Source organism: Acinonyx jubatus, chromosome F2, assembly GCF_027475565.1.
Source record: "Acinonyx jubatus isolate Ajub_Pintada_27869175 chromosome F2, VMU_Ajub_asm_v1.0, whole genome shotgun sequence".
In the NCBI taxonomy this organism is placed as follows: domain Eukaryota; kingdom Metazoa; phylum Chordata; class Mammalia; order Carnivora; family Felidae; genus Acinonyx; species Acinonyx jubatus.
In genome coordinates this window covers 34,234,390-34,248,407 of record NC_069394.1, presented here as the reverse complement: position 1 = coordinate 34,248,407, position 14,018 = coordinate 34,234,390, and the positions used below count along the sequence as shown (strand labels likewise).

Below are 14,018 nucleotides of genomic sequence, written 5' to 3'. Positions count from 1 at the left end.
AATGTGCATGATAGCTAACACTGAGTGAATGCTTTCCATGTGCCAGGCACTTTTCCAGGCACTTCGTGCATACTTACAGTTTATTATCCCCATTCACAGATGAGGAAATCGAGGCACAGAGAGGTTAGGTAACTTGCCCAAGGTCATGGTTGGTAAATGGCAGAGCCAAGCTCCAAAGTCAGAGAGTAGGGCTCTAAATCTGTGCTCGTAACCATATCCCCATATTGTCTCTTTTCATTCATTCATTGAAGAAATATTTGATGAACACTGACTATTGGAAGGTAATGCCCTACACATGGTCTTATCTACTGGATGCTACATATTATAGACAATGGAGTCTACATTCTATACGTTATGTAGGATATGATGAATAACATGCCTATATTCTATATACTTTATAAGATGCATTAAGCTGTATACACTACTGTCTATATACAATGGGTAATAGACACGATTTATTATATGTACCAGCAGTGTTTTGCCATAATAGGTATTTAATAAATATATGTTTAATTAATGAATACAATACTCATTCAACATCATGTTCTATTCTGGCAGAGCTGGGTCACTGAGGGTTTATTCTTCCAGTTCTTCCCCTATCCTAGCCCTCTCCTTTAAGGGCAGGTGTTCTGACTTTTGGGGGACAGGTAAATTCATTGGTCCACCCAAGTCTGAGCTCTAGTTTGCAACAAGGAGTCGGGAGTACAATAGGAAATGAAGGAAGGGCTGACAGCTGGGCGATGGACAAAGGAATGGCAGGGCTGCAGGTGGGCTTGGAGGGAAACCAGGCATGCCTCCCAGCCCCATCCACAGAGGGTTTCCCTCATGCTCTGAGGTTCCTGGCCCTCTTGCTTTCTTGAAAACAAAGTTCAAAGTCGCAGAACTGGGAAGGTGTTAGTGATAAGCCTAGCCCAACTCTCTCAGAAATCATAGGCCCCACTCGCTACTCCCCAAACAAGGTAACAACCAGGCAAGGCCTCTGACTGTTCCTTAGCCACTAATTTTTAGTTGCAGTACTTTCTCCCCATTTTGGGGGGGGGGGGGAGCGGGTGGCCCTCAGCTCTGCTGCTTTTGAAACAAGCGGACAGACCGCTTGGGATCCCTTCCAAGTGCTTCAGTTCTCCCCAGGATGGATGGATGGATGGATGGAAGGAAGGGAGGAAGGAAGGGAGGAAGGGAGGGAGGGAGGGAGGGAGGAAAAGAGGGAAAGAAAGGAGGGAGGGTGGGAGGGAAAGCAGGGTGAACGGATAAATGCATGAATAGATGAATGGATGAACAGAGGAGTGTGTGCATAGATGGATGCGCAGGACCCTGAGAGCTATAACGCCAGCCGGCCGGGCCGAAGCCCTCCTGAGACCCCCGCCCTCCTCCATTACTCTGGCCGCGGCTCCTGAGACCCTGGCCGGCCCCGGCCCTCCGAGGGAGGGAGTGGAGGACCAGGGCGAGGAGAGGGGAGCGGGGGAGGGGAGGGCCTTGGAGACCGAGAGGAGGGGCGCACGGGGAGGGCGCGGCGCGGGGGGCGGCGAGCGCCGCGGGGGCCGGGCGCCTGGCTGCGGCGCGGGCGGGCGCGGGCGAGCCCGGGGACGCGATGTCGCCGCCGCCGCCGCCTCCTCGCCGGCCCGGGCTGCGCCGCCGGGGCTGAGCCACCGCCGGAGCCGCGAGCCGAGCGGCCGCCGGGCGCGCCCGCAGCGCGGGAGGATGGGCTGTGGCGGGAGCCGGGCCGATGCCATCGAGCCGCGCTACTACGAGAGCTGGACCCGGGAGACCGAGTCCACCTGGCTCACCTACACCGACTCGGACGCGCCGCCCAGCGCCGCCGCCACCGACAGCGGCCCCGAGGCGGGAGGCCTGCACGCGGGTGAGCGAGCCGGAGCGCGCCGGCCCCAGGCGCCGGGAGGCCGGGGCCGACAGGGAAGCGGGAGGGATGCGGGGCGCCGGGGGAGGGGGGACGGGCGGGCAGCCAGCCAGAGATTTCTGTGCGGCAGGTGGGGGGCTGGGAGGTGGTGGTGAGGAGGACAGACCGACAGGACCTGCGTGCTGACAGACCCACGGACCCAGGCCCAGGGAGCGGGGGGAGGGGGGCAGCGCGAGCCCCTGGGAGAGGCTGAGCCCAGTCCCCGGGGCCACGGGGAACCCCGCGCTCTGCCTCCGCCCGCGCACACTCAGTGCGGGGACCGAAGCGTGGGGCTGGGAGGACACCCACCCGGCACGCACACCTGCGCGTCAGCCCACCCGCGCGCGGCGCGCCCTCCAGCCCCGCTCCCCGTGGACCCTCTCGGGCCGCGTCTGCCACCGCGGGCCGCCTGCCCCTCTCTGCCGTAATTTATAGTCGAGGCGCCTGACCCAGATTGCCTGGGTGGAGTCTTCCTCGTCGCTTCCCCTTCGCTCCCGCAGGGCTTCGAAAACCAGAATCCCAGAACCACCCCCCTCCCCTCGCCCCATCACTAGTTATGCACTTAAGCTGACTTCTCAAGCAGCTGTTCCAGAGCGAGGACTTCCCTCCCTACCCCAAGGTGCCTCGGTGCTTTATGTGGATTAGAACTATAAATTAAATACGCTTACCATTTCCCCTCCGGCAGAAATCTAATAGAAGGATCTGCAAAGAAGTTTCTGGTCCAGTCGCAGATCAGATTTTTTTTTTTTTAAAGCAGACACTAATAATTGTAGAGTAGAGATGAACATTGACTCTTGCCAGAGACCGAACCTTTAGTCATCAATGTGTTGGTGTAAAAGGAAGAAAACCTCACTACTTATTAAATGAATGTTGTCAAAAGCCAGATCGTTAGTGGCATAAAAATGTTTTAACTATTTACTGACTCCTTTAGGTTGTTGGCATTTTTGAATAATGAACTCTAAGATAGAAAATGAGGTTAATTTGAAGCATAATATCTATTGTAAGGAGGAAAAAATGTGAAATGCTCCTAAAAATTCAATAATACTAAACTCCTGCTTCCTACATAAGAGCTGCCACTTTAATCTTAAGAATCAGTGTCTCCATCTTTTAGGACCAGAACTGTCTCATTTTTCACATGAACTTCGTGATTCCCTTTTTTTTTTTAATTTTACTTTTTAATGTTTATTTATTTTTGAGAGAGGTGGGGAGAAGGGCAGAGAGAGGGGAGAGGACAGAGGATCTGAAGCAGGATCCAAGAGCAGAGAGCCCGATGGGGGGGTGGGGGGGGGCTTGAACTCATGAACTATGAGATCATGACCTGAGCTGAAGTCAGACACTTAACCAACTGAGCCACCCAGGCACCCCAGTGATTCCCTTCTTTAAAAGGTAAGAACTGTGGGTACAAGACTTAAGGGCAGTATTTGTCTCTAATGTTTCTGACTCATTGTAGCAATCATAATGGTTACTTTGTGTTGCTGGTGCTTTCAGCAAGTTTCCAAAATGATGTGTTGGCTAAATTCAGGGTCAGAATAGGATAAGACATAAACTTTCAGAGGGACCTGGTAAATGTTGGATTTAATAGCATTTCCCAAGGAGGAGTGGTACTTCTCAGCAGAGTCAAAGTCCAGAGTTGCACTCCAAGGAAGAATGGTTTTCAAAGATGTAGTGTGAAAAAGAACAAAGTACAGTTTCAGGGAATGGTTGCCTTGGTGACTGGGAGTATGTGGTGCATGTGTGTGCATGCATATGGGTATGAGATGGTTATTATGGGATGGCTAAATATTCATTTCCAGTGCTTATTCCTTTATTAGTCTGCCATCCTGACTCATATCCCATTGTGCCTCATGAGATCAGGTCCCTGCAACAGGTGGGACCTAGGACAAGCAAGTTTATTGATGGTGCCTTGCTGAATGTCGGACAGCCTTGCCCGATGGTGGTCCTGAAGACCTTCATCATTCCAGGACAGGACCCTAAATTTGGCAAGACTCTTAAATGGGAAGGATCACTTCAATTCACTAGAAATTTCCATCAGCCTCAGGGGAAAGGGACGTTTCTGAAGATCAAGATGAAATCAAGGCTTCCTTTGCAGTGCATTGGCATTCCCTAGGGCCTTTAGAAAAGTGGCTTGTTTCCTGTGAATTTTTCAGACTGGAAACTGGGCATCTGTAGTCAGAGTGGGTCATCCAAGGAAGCTACAAATCTCCTATGTTTCAGCCACCCTGGGAGATTAGCCAGGACCCTTTATTCTTTTCATCCTCTCTGCTCCCCCTGCCTCACCCACCCCCTGCCGGTGTTCCACCCGTGAATTCGGTCCTAGGCTTCTGGAGGGCACCTTAATGTCCCACGGCGACTGTATTGTGATAGGAAGCCAGAGGGTACTGTTTCCTGTTTCCATCAATCTTTGTCTGATGGGGGACAAAAGGAAAGACTGGATTTAAGACAGTACAGATTGTAAAATCAGAAAAATGTCTTCATTACTAGCATTCCGGAGCTGAAAAGGGTCTCTGGAGGCTGGCTACCTATTCATGGTAGGATTCAATTAAATTGCCCCAGTTTGGACATTCTCTCAACGACTTCACAGCAATTATTTATCCCTTAGTCCTCAAGAGTCTTTTCTTTCTGTGCCCCTGGTCACTCTCCTTTAGCGTCAAGTTGAAGCCACCTTTCTTCTGGCCACCCCAACCTCAGGAGCCATGCGGGTGGAGAGTAGACTAATTCATCTTTATACCTTCGTGCTAGCACACTGTGGAGCACATGTGTGACCTCAGGTTGGGATATCACCAGGTTTTCTGAATGAATAGGCACTTTGTCTAAAGGTACCCTGCATTCCTATCAGCTCTTTCTAGATTCCCTCCTCCTTCTCTCTTCTTTCGGCCCTTGCTACTGAAGTTTGCCCACTTGGATCCATTTAACCTAGATTCTTCAAAGTGTCTTTGTCATCCCACAGCTGCTCTTTAAAACAGCACCCTATTCCATGGAAACACCCAGCCCAGTTCAAAGATTCCATTTGTTCCGTAGCACCCCTCCCCCCCAACTCTACACCCATGTCTACTGAAAAGTCCCATTTAAGCATGTCTGCTTGTACATCTCACTTCAGTTTCTCTTAGTCTAATCCAGACTGAGGCCATATCACATGATAGTGTTCAATAAATATTTGTTGGATCGATTCTGCATTTTACTGCAGGAAGGGGGAGGGGGGTGTTTTTCTGCCAGTCCTGCAAAGGAAAGTTTCTTGCCTCCTCATTACTCAAAAAGTGGATCCGGAGCCTCTGGTTCCTATTTTTGGAGATCATCTCCAACAGCCAGCAAATTCAGTTAGGTTTTTAGATTCTGCTATTAAGTAGCCTAGAATCGAAGACTTAGCCAAAACCACAGTATCTGATACCCATTGCTTCCCTGTGTCGCAGAAGCCTGTCTGTCTGTCACAGGAGGAAATTAAATTTATCTGACATGATTTAGTCTTCATAAAATCAGTTCGCTGGATTGATTTTTACTTCTGTTGTCTGAGAGGGTCTCTCAGAAAGGGAGTCTCTGAGGTTGCCTTGCCCCAGCCTGCTCAGCCATTCCATACATAACGTCCTAGATTTACCTCCATCTGATCATAAGTCCCTTAATTGCCCCTTTTTGTACTGTTAGGTATTTTCCTGGTTTCTCTAGGGAGTAAAACATTTCAAATGTCTCAAAAGCCCTTCTACTTTCCAGTTTTAAATTACTATAATACTATAATAATTTAAATTACTATAATAATTACTTTAGTAAATGCAAGTAAATGGAGGATTACAAAATTAGAGACTCACAGCAAAACGGTTTACCTAAGTAAATTGATATACGTAAAATAAAGTGAAGAGCACTTAATGCTACCATCCCCTAATGTATATTGATGACTCACCAAGGGCCAGGTGCTGTACTCAGCAGCACTTAATGTAAATCATCTCACTTAATCCTAACGGCCGAGAAGAGGTAGGAACTGTGACCCTGTTTCTTTTACTAGCAAAGGCAAGTGGCATAGAGTGTGTGAATGACCTTTCCCGGTCCAGTACTGGGATCCAGCTCTGCTGCATACACAGCCCGTGCTCCTAAATACCACTTTCTTGATTAATGGGAGATTCACTGCAGACTCGTTGCTTTTCCAGTTGATGGGACTCAAAGTCTAGTGTGATCTCTGGATATTCTAGTCTGGTCTCAGCACGGTTTTCTTCTGCAGCGTCCTTGAGGATGGGGTATGTCTTCCCTGGGCAAGGAGGCCTCCCCATACTTTTGTGGAGCAGTTCCCCTTGCAAGAAACTCTTCCTGCTGCCTTGTAAGTTCTACCTGGTGAGCTCCAGGCCCTTGTAACCAAGTCTTGTACAGGCAACTCGCAATATTTGAAGAAACCTGTTGCATCTCCTGTGGCCACTGATTCTGCGGCCCCCGAACACATGCATATCTGTCAGTCATTTCTCAGACTTGTGGGGACCTGACCACATACCTCCAAAGACGTTGTCTGGCTTGTCAAAGTCCCTCCTGATATAAGAGACCCGTTGTTAGCTCCAAGCTTGTGGTGTTAGCTGAGCAGCGTGGGGCAACATGTGGACACTGAACCTCTCCTGATGCAGGTAAAATCAGGTTAGGATTTGTTTTCCTGCGGCTGTTGTTGCCTATTACCTTGATGACTCACATTAAACGTGTGATGAGTTAAAACCCTTAGGGCTTTCTTTCTAGTTAAATTTAAGTCCTGTGGCATCAGAGATGTCTGTGCTATATATCCAGCACCAACACCTGGAACAGCGACTGGAACATAGGTGGCACTCAGTAAATGCTTGCTGAATGAATGGCTTATTTCTCCCATAAATCCTGCATTCATACTATTGATTTCAGGAACCCAAAGTTGGGATTTTTAAATTTATTCCTATTAAAGTATATCTCGTTAGTTTCAGTTTAATGCTTAAATGAGGTGACCTTGATTCATCTTGATAGTGCCATTAAGACAATATTCTAGGGGCACGGGGTGGCTCAGTCAGTTGAGTGACTCTTGATTTCGGCTTAGGTCATGATCTTAGGGTTGTGGGATCGAGGCCCACATGGGGCTCTGTCCTGACAGCGGAGTCTTCTTAAGATTCTGTTTCTTTCTCCCTCTGCCCCTCCCCCACCCCGCTTGTGCACGCTCCCTCTCCGCCCCCGCCCACTTTTCTCTCTCTCTCTCTCTCCCTCTCAAATAAATTTTTTTTAATTTTTTAATGTTTTATTATTTATTTTTGAGAGTGAGAGAGACAGAACACAAGTGGGAAAGGGACAGAGAGAGAGAGGGAGACACAGAATCCAAAGCAGGCTCCAGGCTCTGAGTTGTCAGCACAGAGCCCGACGTGGGACTCAAACTCACCAACTGTGAGATCATAACCTGAGCCGAAGTCAGACCCCCAACCGACTGAGCCACCCAGGCACCCCTCTCTCAAATAAATTTTAAAAAGAAGACAGTATCTTAGGTCTTTGTTTCCCTGTGTTGACAGATGAAAGATAAAAGACATTTATTTGCTCTCTCATTCGTTCAATATATATTAGGCACAATGTTGATTAAGATTTGTTCCTTGAACCATAAGAAATAATATAGTGGAGACAGACACAGAGGTCACACACTTCAAGGCAGCATGGTCCATACTGGAATAGCATGGGGGAAAGATGCTGGAGGAGTACAGGGGGCTGAGTAGTTCGATCTGGGTGTGTGGTGGGGGGTATACAGTGTGTGGACAGAGCCCTAAGGGAGTGTGCGTGGCAGACGAGGCAGGACTGTCCCTGTAGGACTTCACCACCAGGGAGGTGAAGGGAGCTTACCCTGCTTCCTCTGTCCAGAGCAGTACCAGTGGAGAGCCCATCTGGGGCTTTCTGATGGCTACGGCTCCTCCTTGCCCCCCAGCTCCCTCTGTCTACCTGTTACACCTGTGGTTATATTATTAATTAAAAAAAATTTTTTTAATGTTCATTTATTTTTAAGAGAAAGAGACAGAGTGCAAGCAGGGGAGGGACAGAGAGAGAGAGGGAGACACAGAATCCGAAGCAGGTTCCAGGGTCTGAGCTGTCAGCACAGAGCCCCAATGCGGGGCTCGAACCCAGGAACCACGAGATCATGACCTGAGCTGAAGTCGGATACTTATCGACTGAGCCATTTAGACGCCCCACTTGTGGTTATATTTTTGAATAATTTATTGATAAATAAAGCATGACGAGCTTTACTAGTTAGGTAAGGGGTCTTTTTGCTGACCCCTGGATCCCTGTGCCTAACACCGTGCCTGGCTATAGTAGGGCCTCAAGTGATCTCTCTTTAATGACTAAATCTCCTAAAATGACTATGTGTTCATTTCTTTCTTCCGGTGGTACCCACAGATGATGTTTTCATTCCTCAGAAGTTCCATCCGCTCATCCTTCTTGGGTTCTCATCTACCTGATGAGTTGTATAGTAGGAAAACACGCCCACCCTTTTCTGCCCCCTTTGCCAAACACCAGCCTCTTTGTTACAAGGGTTGTTTTGCAACAATCGCTACGAAAACAGGTGGGAGCAAACGCAGGCGGTTCATAAAGTTTAGGAAGTCTCACGTGCCCTGTCTCTTGGGCAGAGTTATATACATCCTGCCACAGGCTCTCCAGGGACCTTGTCCAGCCCCGTGATGGCACCAGCCACACTGCATTGCTGGAGCTTACTCATGCCTCTGTCGCTCCAGTCAGCCTGTGAGCTCTGCCAGGTTGGGCACTGCGTGATTGGTGGTTGCATGCCTGGCTCTAACAGTGAATAAAATGAATAGTTGGATGAATGATCCAGCTAAGCAAATGAAGTTTTGTCTTCCATTCTCTTTCCTGAGTCTGATCTTAGATGATTTTGTCTTAGAAATCAGTTACTGAACTGTGTCTGTGTTAGATACTAGACAGTCAATTCTGACTCTAACCCGAGATGAATTTAAGGTTCCAGACGTGGGCCCCGCTTGGAGGAAGATAGTCCCCTCTCAGCTGGCAAGGAGTCTTTTCCTGGCTTATCCTGTAACTCAGCGGTCGAGTCCTCAGGCTTAGACCACTAGTGGTCCTGCCTTTGCCTTGGGATCTATGTACCTGCTATACCTTCCTCCTGATGAGGCCGTTCTGTCCTTTAGTGCTGTTGGATGTCTGAGCCTGTTCGTGGCTGACGGTACCTGGACTTGCATCCCAGGAGCCTTTCTATATCAGCTTCTACCATTCTCAGAAGACCACTGACTTCTACTGCAAAATCCTATCCCTGCAGGGACTCCTACCGAGATTCTCTGGCTAGTCCGAACACCTCCTTGGCTTCCGTCTGGAGAGGAGACTAGATGGGTGTATCCCCAGCCTACATTATGATCTAGTCCCTTCCAGCTTAGCTGCCGCCAACATTCACCTCCTTACATGCTCTCCTCCCTCTTTGCCCCCCAACCACCTCCATCTCTCTGTTACGGGCTCAACTATCTGTCCCCCAAATTTCTATGCTGAAGTCTGAACCCCCGGTATATCAAATGTGACCTCATATGGAGATAAGGTCTTTACAGAGGTTAAAGTGAGGTCATTAGGGGAGCCTGGGTGGCTTAGTTGGTTAAGCATCCAACTTTGGCTCAGGTCATGATCTCATGGTTTGTGAGTTCGAGCCTCGCATTGGGCTCTGTGCTGGCAGCTCAGAGCCTGGAGCCCACTTTGGATTCTGTGTCTCCCTTTCTTTCTGCTCCTCCCCTGTTCACGCTCTGTCTCCCTCTCCTTCAAAAGTAAATAAACATTAAAAAAAAATTAAAAATGAGGTGGTTAATATGGGCCCTAATCCAATGTGATTGATGTCCTTATACAAAGGGAAATTTGGACACACTGACACACAGGGAGAATACCATGTGAAGATAAAGGCAGAGGTTAGGGTGATGCTCCTATAAACCAAGGAACACCCAAAATTGCCAGCAAGCCACCAGGAGCTAGGAGAGAGGCACGGAACAGATTCTCCCTCCCAGAAGGAGAAGGAAGCTTCCTGATCTCAGATTTCTAGTCTCAGACTTGTGAGACAGTAAATTCCTGCTGCTTAAGCCACAAGTTTGTGGTACTTTCTTACAGCAGCCCTAGAAAACTAACATAAATGTATTGATGAGCTCTACCATTGTGAACACTTGGAAATAAGGAGAGAGAGGGTTTCTATTGTCACTACCTCACTCTCCCTTCGGCGATTGGTCGATTGGTTGATTGGGTCAATTACCTGGTCATTTAAATTCAAATAATTCCTGAGCATCTAACACACGTGAGAATTTTTCTTTGGGACGTTCATTTACATAACTCTCTAAAATAACCTCCTAAACCATTGTCATCCCCATTTACCAGATGAGGAACCTGGGGGTTCAGTGAGGTTGAGCAAGGTCACCCACCGGGAAGTAGGAAAGCCCACGTCGGAATTCAGGGGTCCTGTTTTTAAATCCAGGGCCACGTCTGTTATGCCATAGCTGCTCAGCATGGATTTAGTGTCCTCCTCCACCCCCTCTGCCTTGAGCTGTTTCGAAAAACTTCTTGGAGTGCCAGCCTCCTGCCAGCATTTACAAGGCTGAGGACACAAGTCCTTGAGGAGGGCTCCATTGCCCCCTCCCTGGGCTGAGCTCCCTGAGCAGGGCTGCAGAGAGGGCTCAGAAAAGCATCAGTCATCTGATGGGCTCCTTAAAGATGAACGGTCTTTGGGCAGAATGATATACATGTTTTCAGCTTTCAAATGCAATGGATATTCCTTAAGAAACTTTAGGAAGTACAGAGAAGCACACAAGGAAATAGTGCCTCCGTCAGCATCTGGGTTTCACCCTCAGGTCCTGTATCTGGGTTATGCAGGGCATCTTTGATCTTCTGTGCGGACCATGTTTAAAGTTTGGGGGTATAGGAACAATTCCTCAAATTTCTTGAAAGCTCAGAGGCCAAGAAAAAAAAAAGTTGTTTTGTTTTTCTTTGTGTTCAGGAAAATATTTGGAGGTAGTGGCAGCCAGAGTCTAGTTTGAATGGAGCAAGAGGTGAGGGTGGGGAAGGCCATGGGTAAGTGAGGGGATTTTTCTCCCTTTTTTTCTTTTAATACTAAGCAAATACAGTTGAATTCAGGTAAATTACATACGAGGCAAATGCATACTGTGACTCCACTGTTTGCCATTTTCCTACATCCCTCTGCCATCCCCCACAATTGGCTCGGGCAGAGTTTTATTTTTTTTTAATGTTTTATGATTTGCTTTTGAGAGTGAGAGAGACAGAGCACACGTGGGGGAGGAGCAGAGAGAAAGGGAGACACAGAATCGGAAGCAGGCTCCAGGCTCTGAGCTGTCAACACAGAGCTCGATGTGGAGCTTGAACTCATGAACCGCGAGATCATGAGTCAGATGCTTAACCAACTGAGCCACCCATGCACCCCCCCACCTTAGATTTTTTTTTTTTTTTAATTTAGCTCCATCTTGTTTACAAATAGTACCAATTTCTCCAAGATTCTGGGATTAGGTTGTCTGTTAGTCTTAATTTTGGGTGATTGTAAGTCTTGGTCTTTTTCTGTCTTCAGAGGCATTTCAGTGGGCAGTTGGGCAAGATGGAGTGGGTAGCTCGTAGCCAGATGCCCTTCAGCCCCAAAGTCCAACCCAGAGTCTGTTGGCCTTCTCCTCTATGCCACTGCTCCAGCCTGTGACCCATTCTTACCCATGGGACTACCCAGCCTGATCTGCTGTCCATTGACCATTGCACGTGCTTCCTCCTCTTCAGTGAGCCCACTTTTGACACCCATCATGACCTCCAGTCCCTGGACCTTTCTGGGCTCTCTTCTTCTTTTTTTTTTTTTTTTTAACGTTTATTTATTTTTGAGACAGAGAGAGAGCATGAACAGGGGAGGGTCAGAGAGAGAGGGAAACACAGAATCTGAAACAGGCTCCAGGCTCTGAGCCATCAGCACAGAGCCCGATGCGGGGCTGGCACTCACGGACCATGAGATCGTGACCGGAGCCGAAGTCGGACGCTCAACCGACTGAGCCACCCAGGCGCCCCTGGGCTCTCTTCTCTATCATCATCTTCCTTCTTATTTTGCTTGAAGGTTATAGTTCACTGGTTAAGGAATTCGACTTTGACAGCAGATATTTACCAGCTTTGTGACCTTGAGCAAGTTTCTTAGCTTGTCCAGATTGCAGTTTCCACGTTAGGGTGGGAATCATTGTTGAATGAATGTGTTCACAAACGTGAAGTGTGAAATCTTTCAGTGCCCACGTTCTCCCACCTCTTCAGTATTGCCCTGGGCTCGCCATGCCAGTTTCAAACCTGGGGTTTGCTCTTCCCCTGTGCTCCTTACATGCCTGTTTCTGAGATGCCTGGCATCGCTGGAGCAAGTCGTGGGTACTGGTGATCGCACCCAAGGGCCATTCATTCTCTAGAGCCTCAGCGTTCTTACCACTTGTTTGCAATTCTGTTAATTCCTTATTAACATGCTGTGACAGTCTCTGTGTGATAGCTCCTGACACAATCCTGTTCTTTCCCTCTGAACACTAAAAGAAAAAAAAAATCAAACACTTGCTACGAATTCTCCCGTCTTTCCCTCGAATCACCTGCTGTATGTCCTTCCGGGCACCTCAGTATTTTAAAACCGTCTTTAGCCCCCTGTCCTCATCTCTGCCTGTTTGGATTCTAAAGTGCACTGACGAGGTTGTTCCTTGTCACTGTAGGTGCGGACATCACAGGCCATCCTGTTCTGCAGGGTGAAGGTCTACTGTGTGGTCCATCGGCCGTCTCTGAGTCCAGGCCACTATCCTGTTTTACTTGCACCTCAGCAATAGCCTGCTTCTGTTCTCACCCTGGGCAAGTCATTATTCATGTTAGAGGGAGAAAAATCTTCCAAAAACATGTATCAGGTCTTGTCACTCACTTGTGAGTGACCGCTCTGGTAGCTTCCCAATCTGTCATATGTAGAATAAAACCCCACTCCTTTCCTCAGCTTCCATGCCCCCATCCCAAACAGCTTCTCCAGTGTTGCCTACCCTGCTCTCTCCCTCCCTCTCTCTCTCTCTCTCTCTCTCTCTCTCTCTCTGTGTGTGTGTGTCTCACCGTGTTCCAGCCATGCTGGCTTCCTCTTTGTTCTTTGAACACCCTCACCGCTTTCCTGGGGTGCTTGCTGGAATGTGCCCCCCCACCCCCTCTTTCCCCGGTTGACTCCACCTCACCCTTCAGCTCTCAGTTCAGATGTCACCTCCTCAGAGACACCAGCCTTCCTCAGTTACATCTGATTATTTGTTTCTTTTGATCACCAAGCCTGCCATTTTCTTGTTCATTTACTGTCTGTTTCTTCTTTACTCCGTCACTCCAGGAGGTAAAGGGACTGTAGATCACATTCACTGCTGTAGCCCAAGTACTTAGCACCCTGCCCAGCACAGAGTGGGCACTTAATGAATATTTGTTGAAGGGAGCCCTCCTCATCTTTTGTGTCAGGAAGGAATTGCATGTGGTGGCGCAAATAGAATCCAGTTTAGCAAGGAGAGGCTTTATTTTTTGCCCTCCACAGAAGTCGTGGGCAGCTGCACTGCTCAGGAATGCCATCAAGGACCTGGGCTCTGTAAGTTTACTGCTTTGCCATCTGCGGTGTGTGTGGATTTCTTTCTCATAGTTGCCAGGGGTTGTAGCATCTTACTTTAGATAGGAAGAAGGGGGAAAACCAGAAAGGCATGCTCTACCTGAGTCTACTTCTTTTTATCTGAAAAATGACAGCTTTCCCAGAACCCAGTAAGTTTTGCTTGAGTCTCATTGGCCGGAACTGTGTTATTACCTGGTTGTCCCTGGCTGTAAGACAGTCTAGGAGATCGGGACTTTCAGTTGGGCACATACACCCTAAAGATATATCATGATCCTTTTGGCAAAGAAAAAAAGGGGGGGAATGGATGTTGGGTAGGCTGCCTGCAGGGCAACTATGCCTTTCATCCTAAGGCTATGTGAGAGAGGAGAGAAGATTAGAAGGAGAAAGGGGAGGAGGAAAGAAAGGAAGGGGAAAGGGGGAAAGGGAAGTGAGGAGGGGGAGGTCAGCTAGAAACCAAAGCAGCCTAATACTGGTATTAAGATTTTGCCATACTGCTACTACAACTAAATGGTGTTTTTAGCATGTTTTACCATGTGCCAGGTGAGTTCACAA

At 48.4% G+C, this 14,018-nt stretch overlaps 1 protein-coding gene across 3 annotated transcripts in view; it reads left to right on the top strand.

The window, feature by feature from the left end:
• The first annotated feature begins 1,576 nt into the window (after nt 1-1,576).
• BAALC (BAALC binder of MAP3K1 and KLF4) overlaps nt 1,577-14,018 on the top strand; it is an 88,687-nt gene continuing 76,245 nt past the window's right edge. For 2 of the 3 annotated variants that reach the window (XM_053208186.1, XM_027064099.2), the window contains exon 1: nt 1,577-1,858. In XM_053208186.1, the coding sequence (XP_053064161.1) occupies nt 1,699-1,858 (160 nt within the window). In that variant the 5' untranslated portion in view covers nt 1,577-1,698. The remainder of the gene's footprint in view (nt 1,859-14,018) is intronic. The other variant, XM_027064097.2, reaches the window with a different exon arrangement.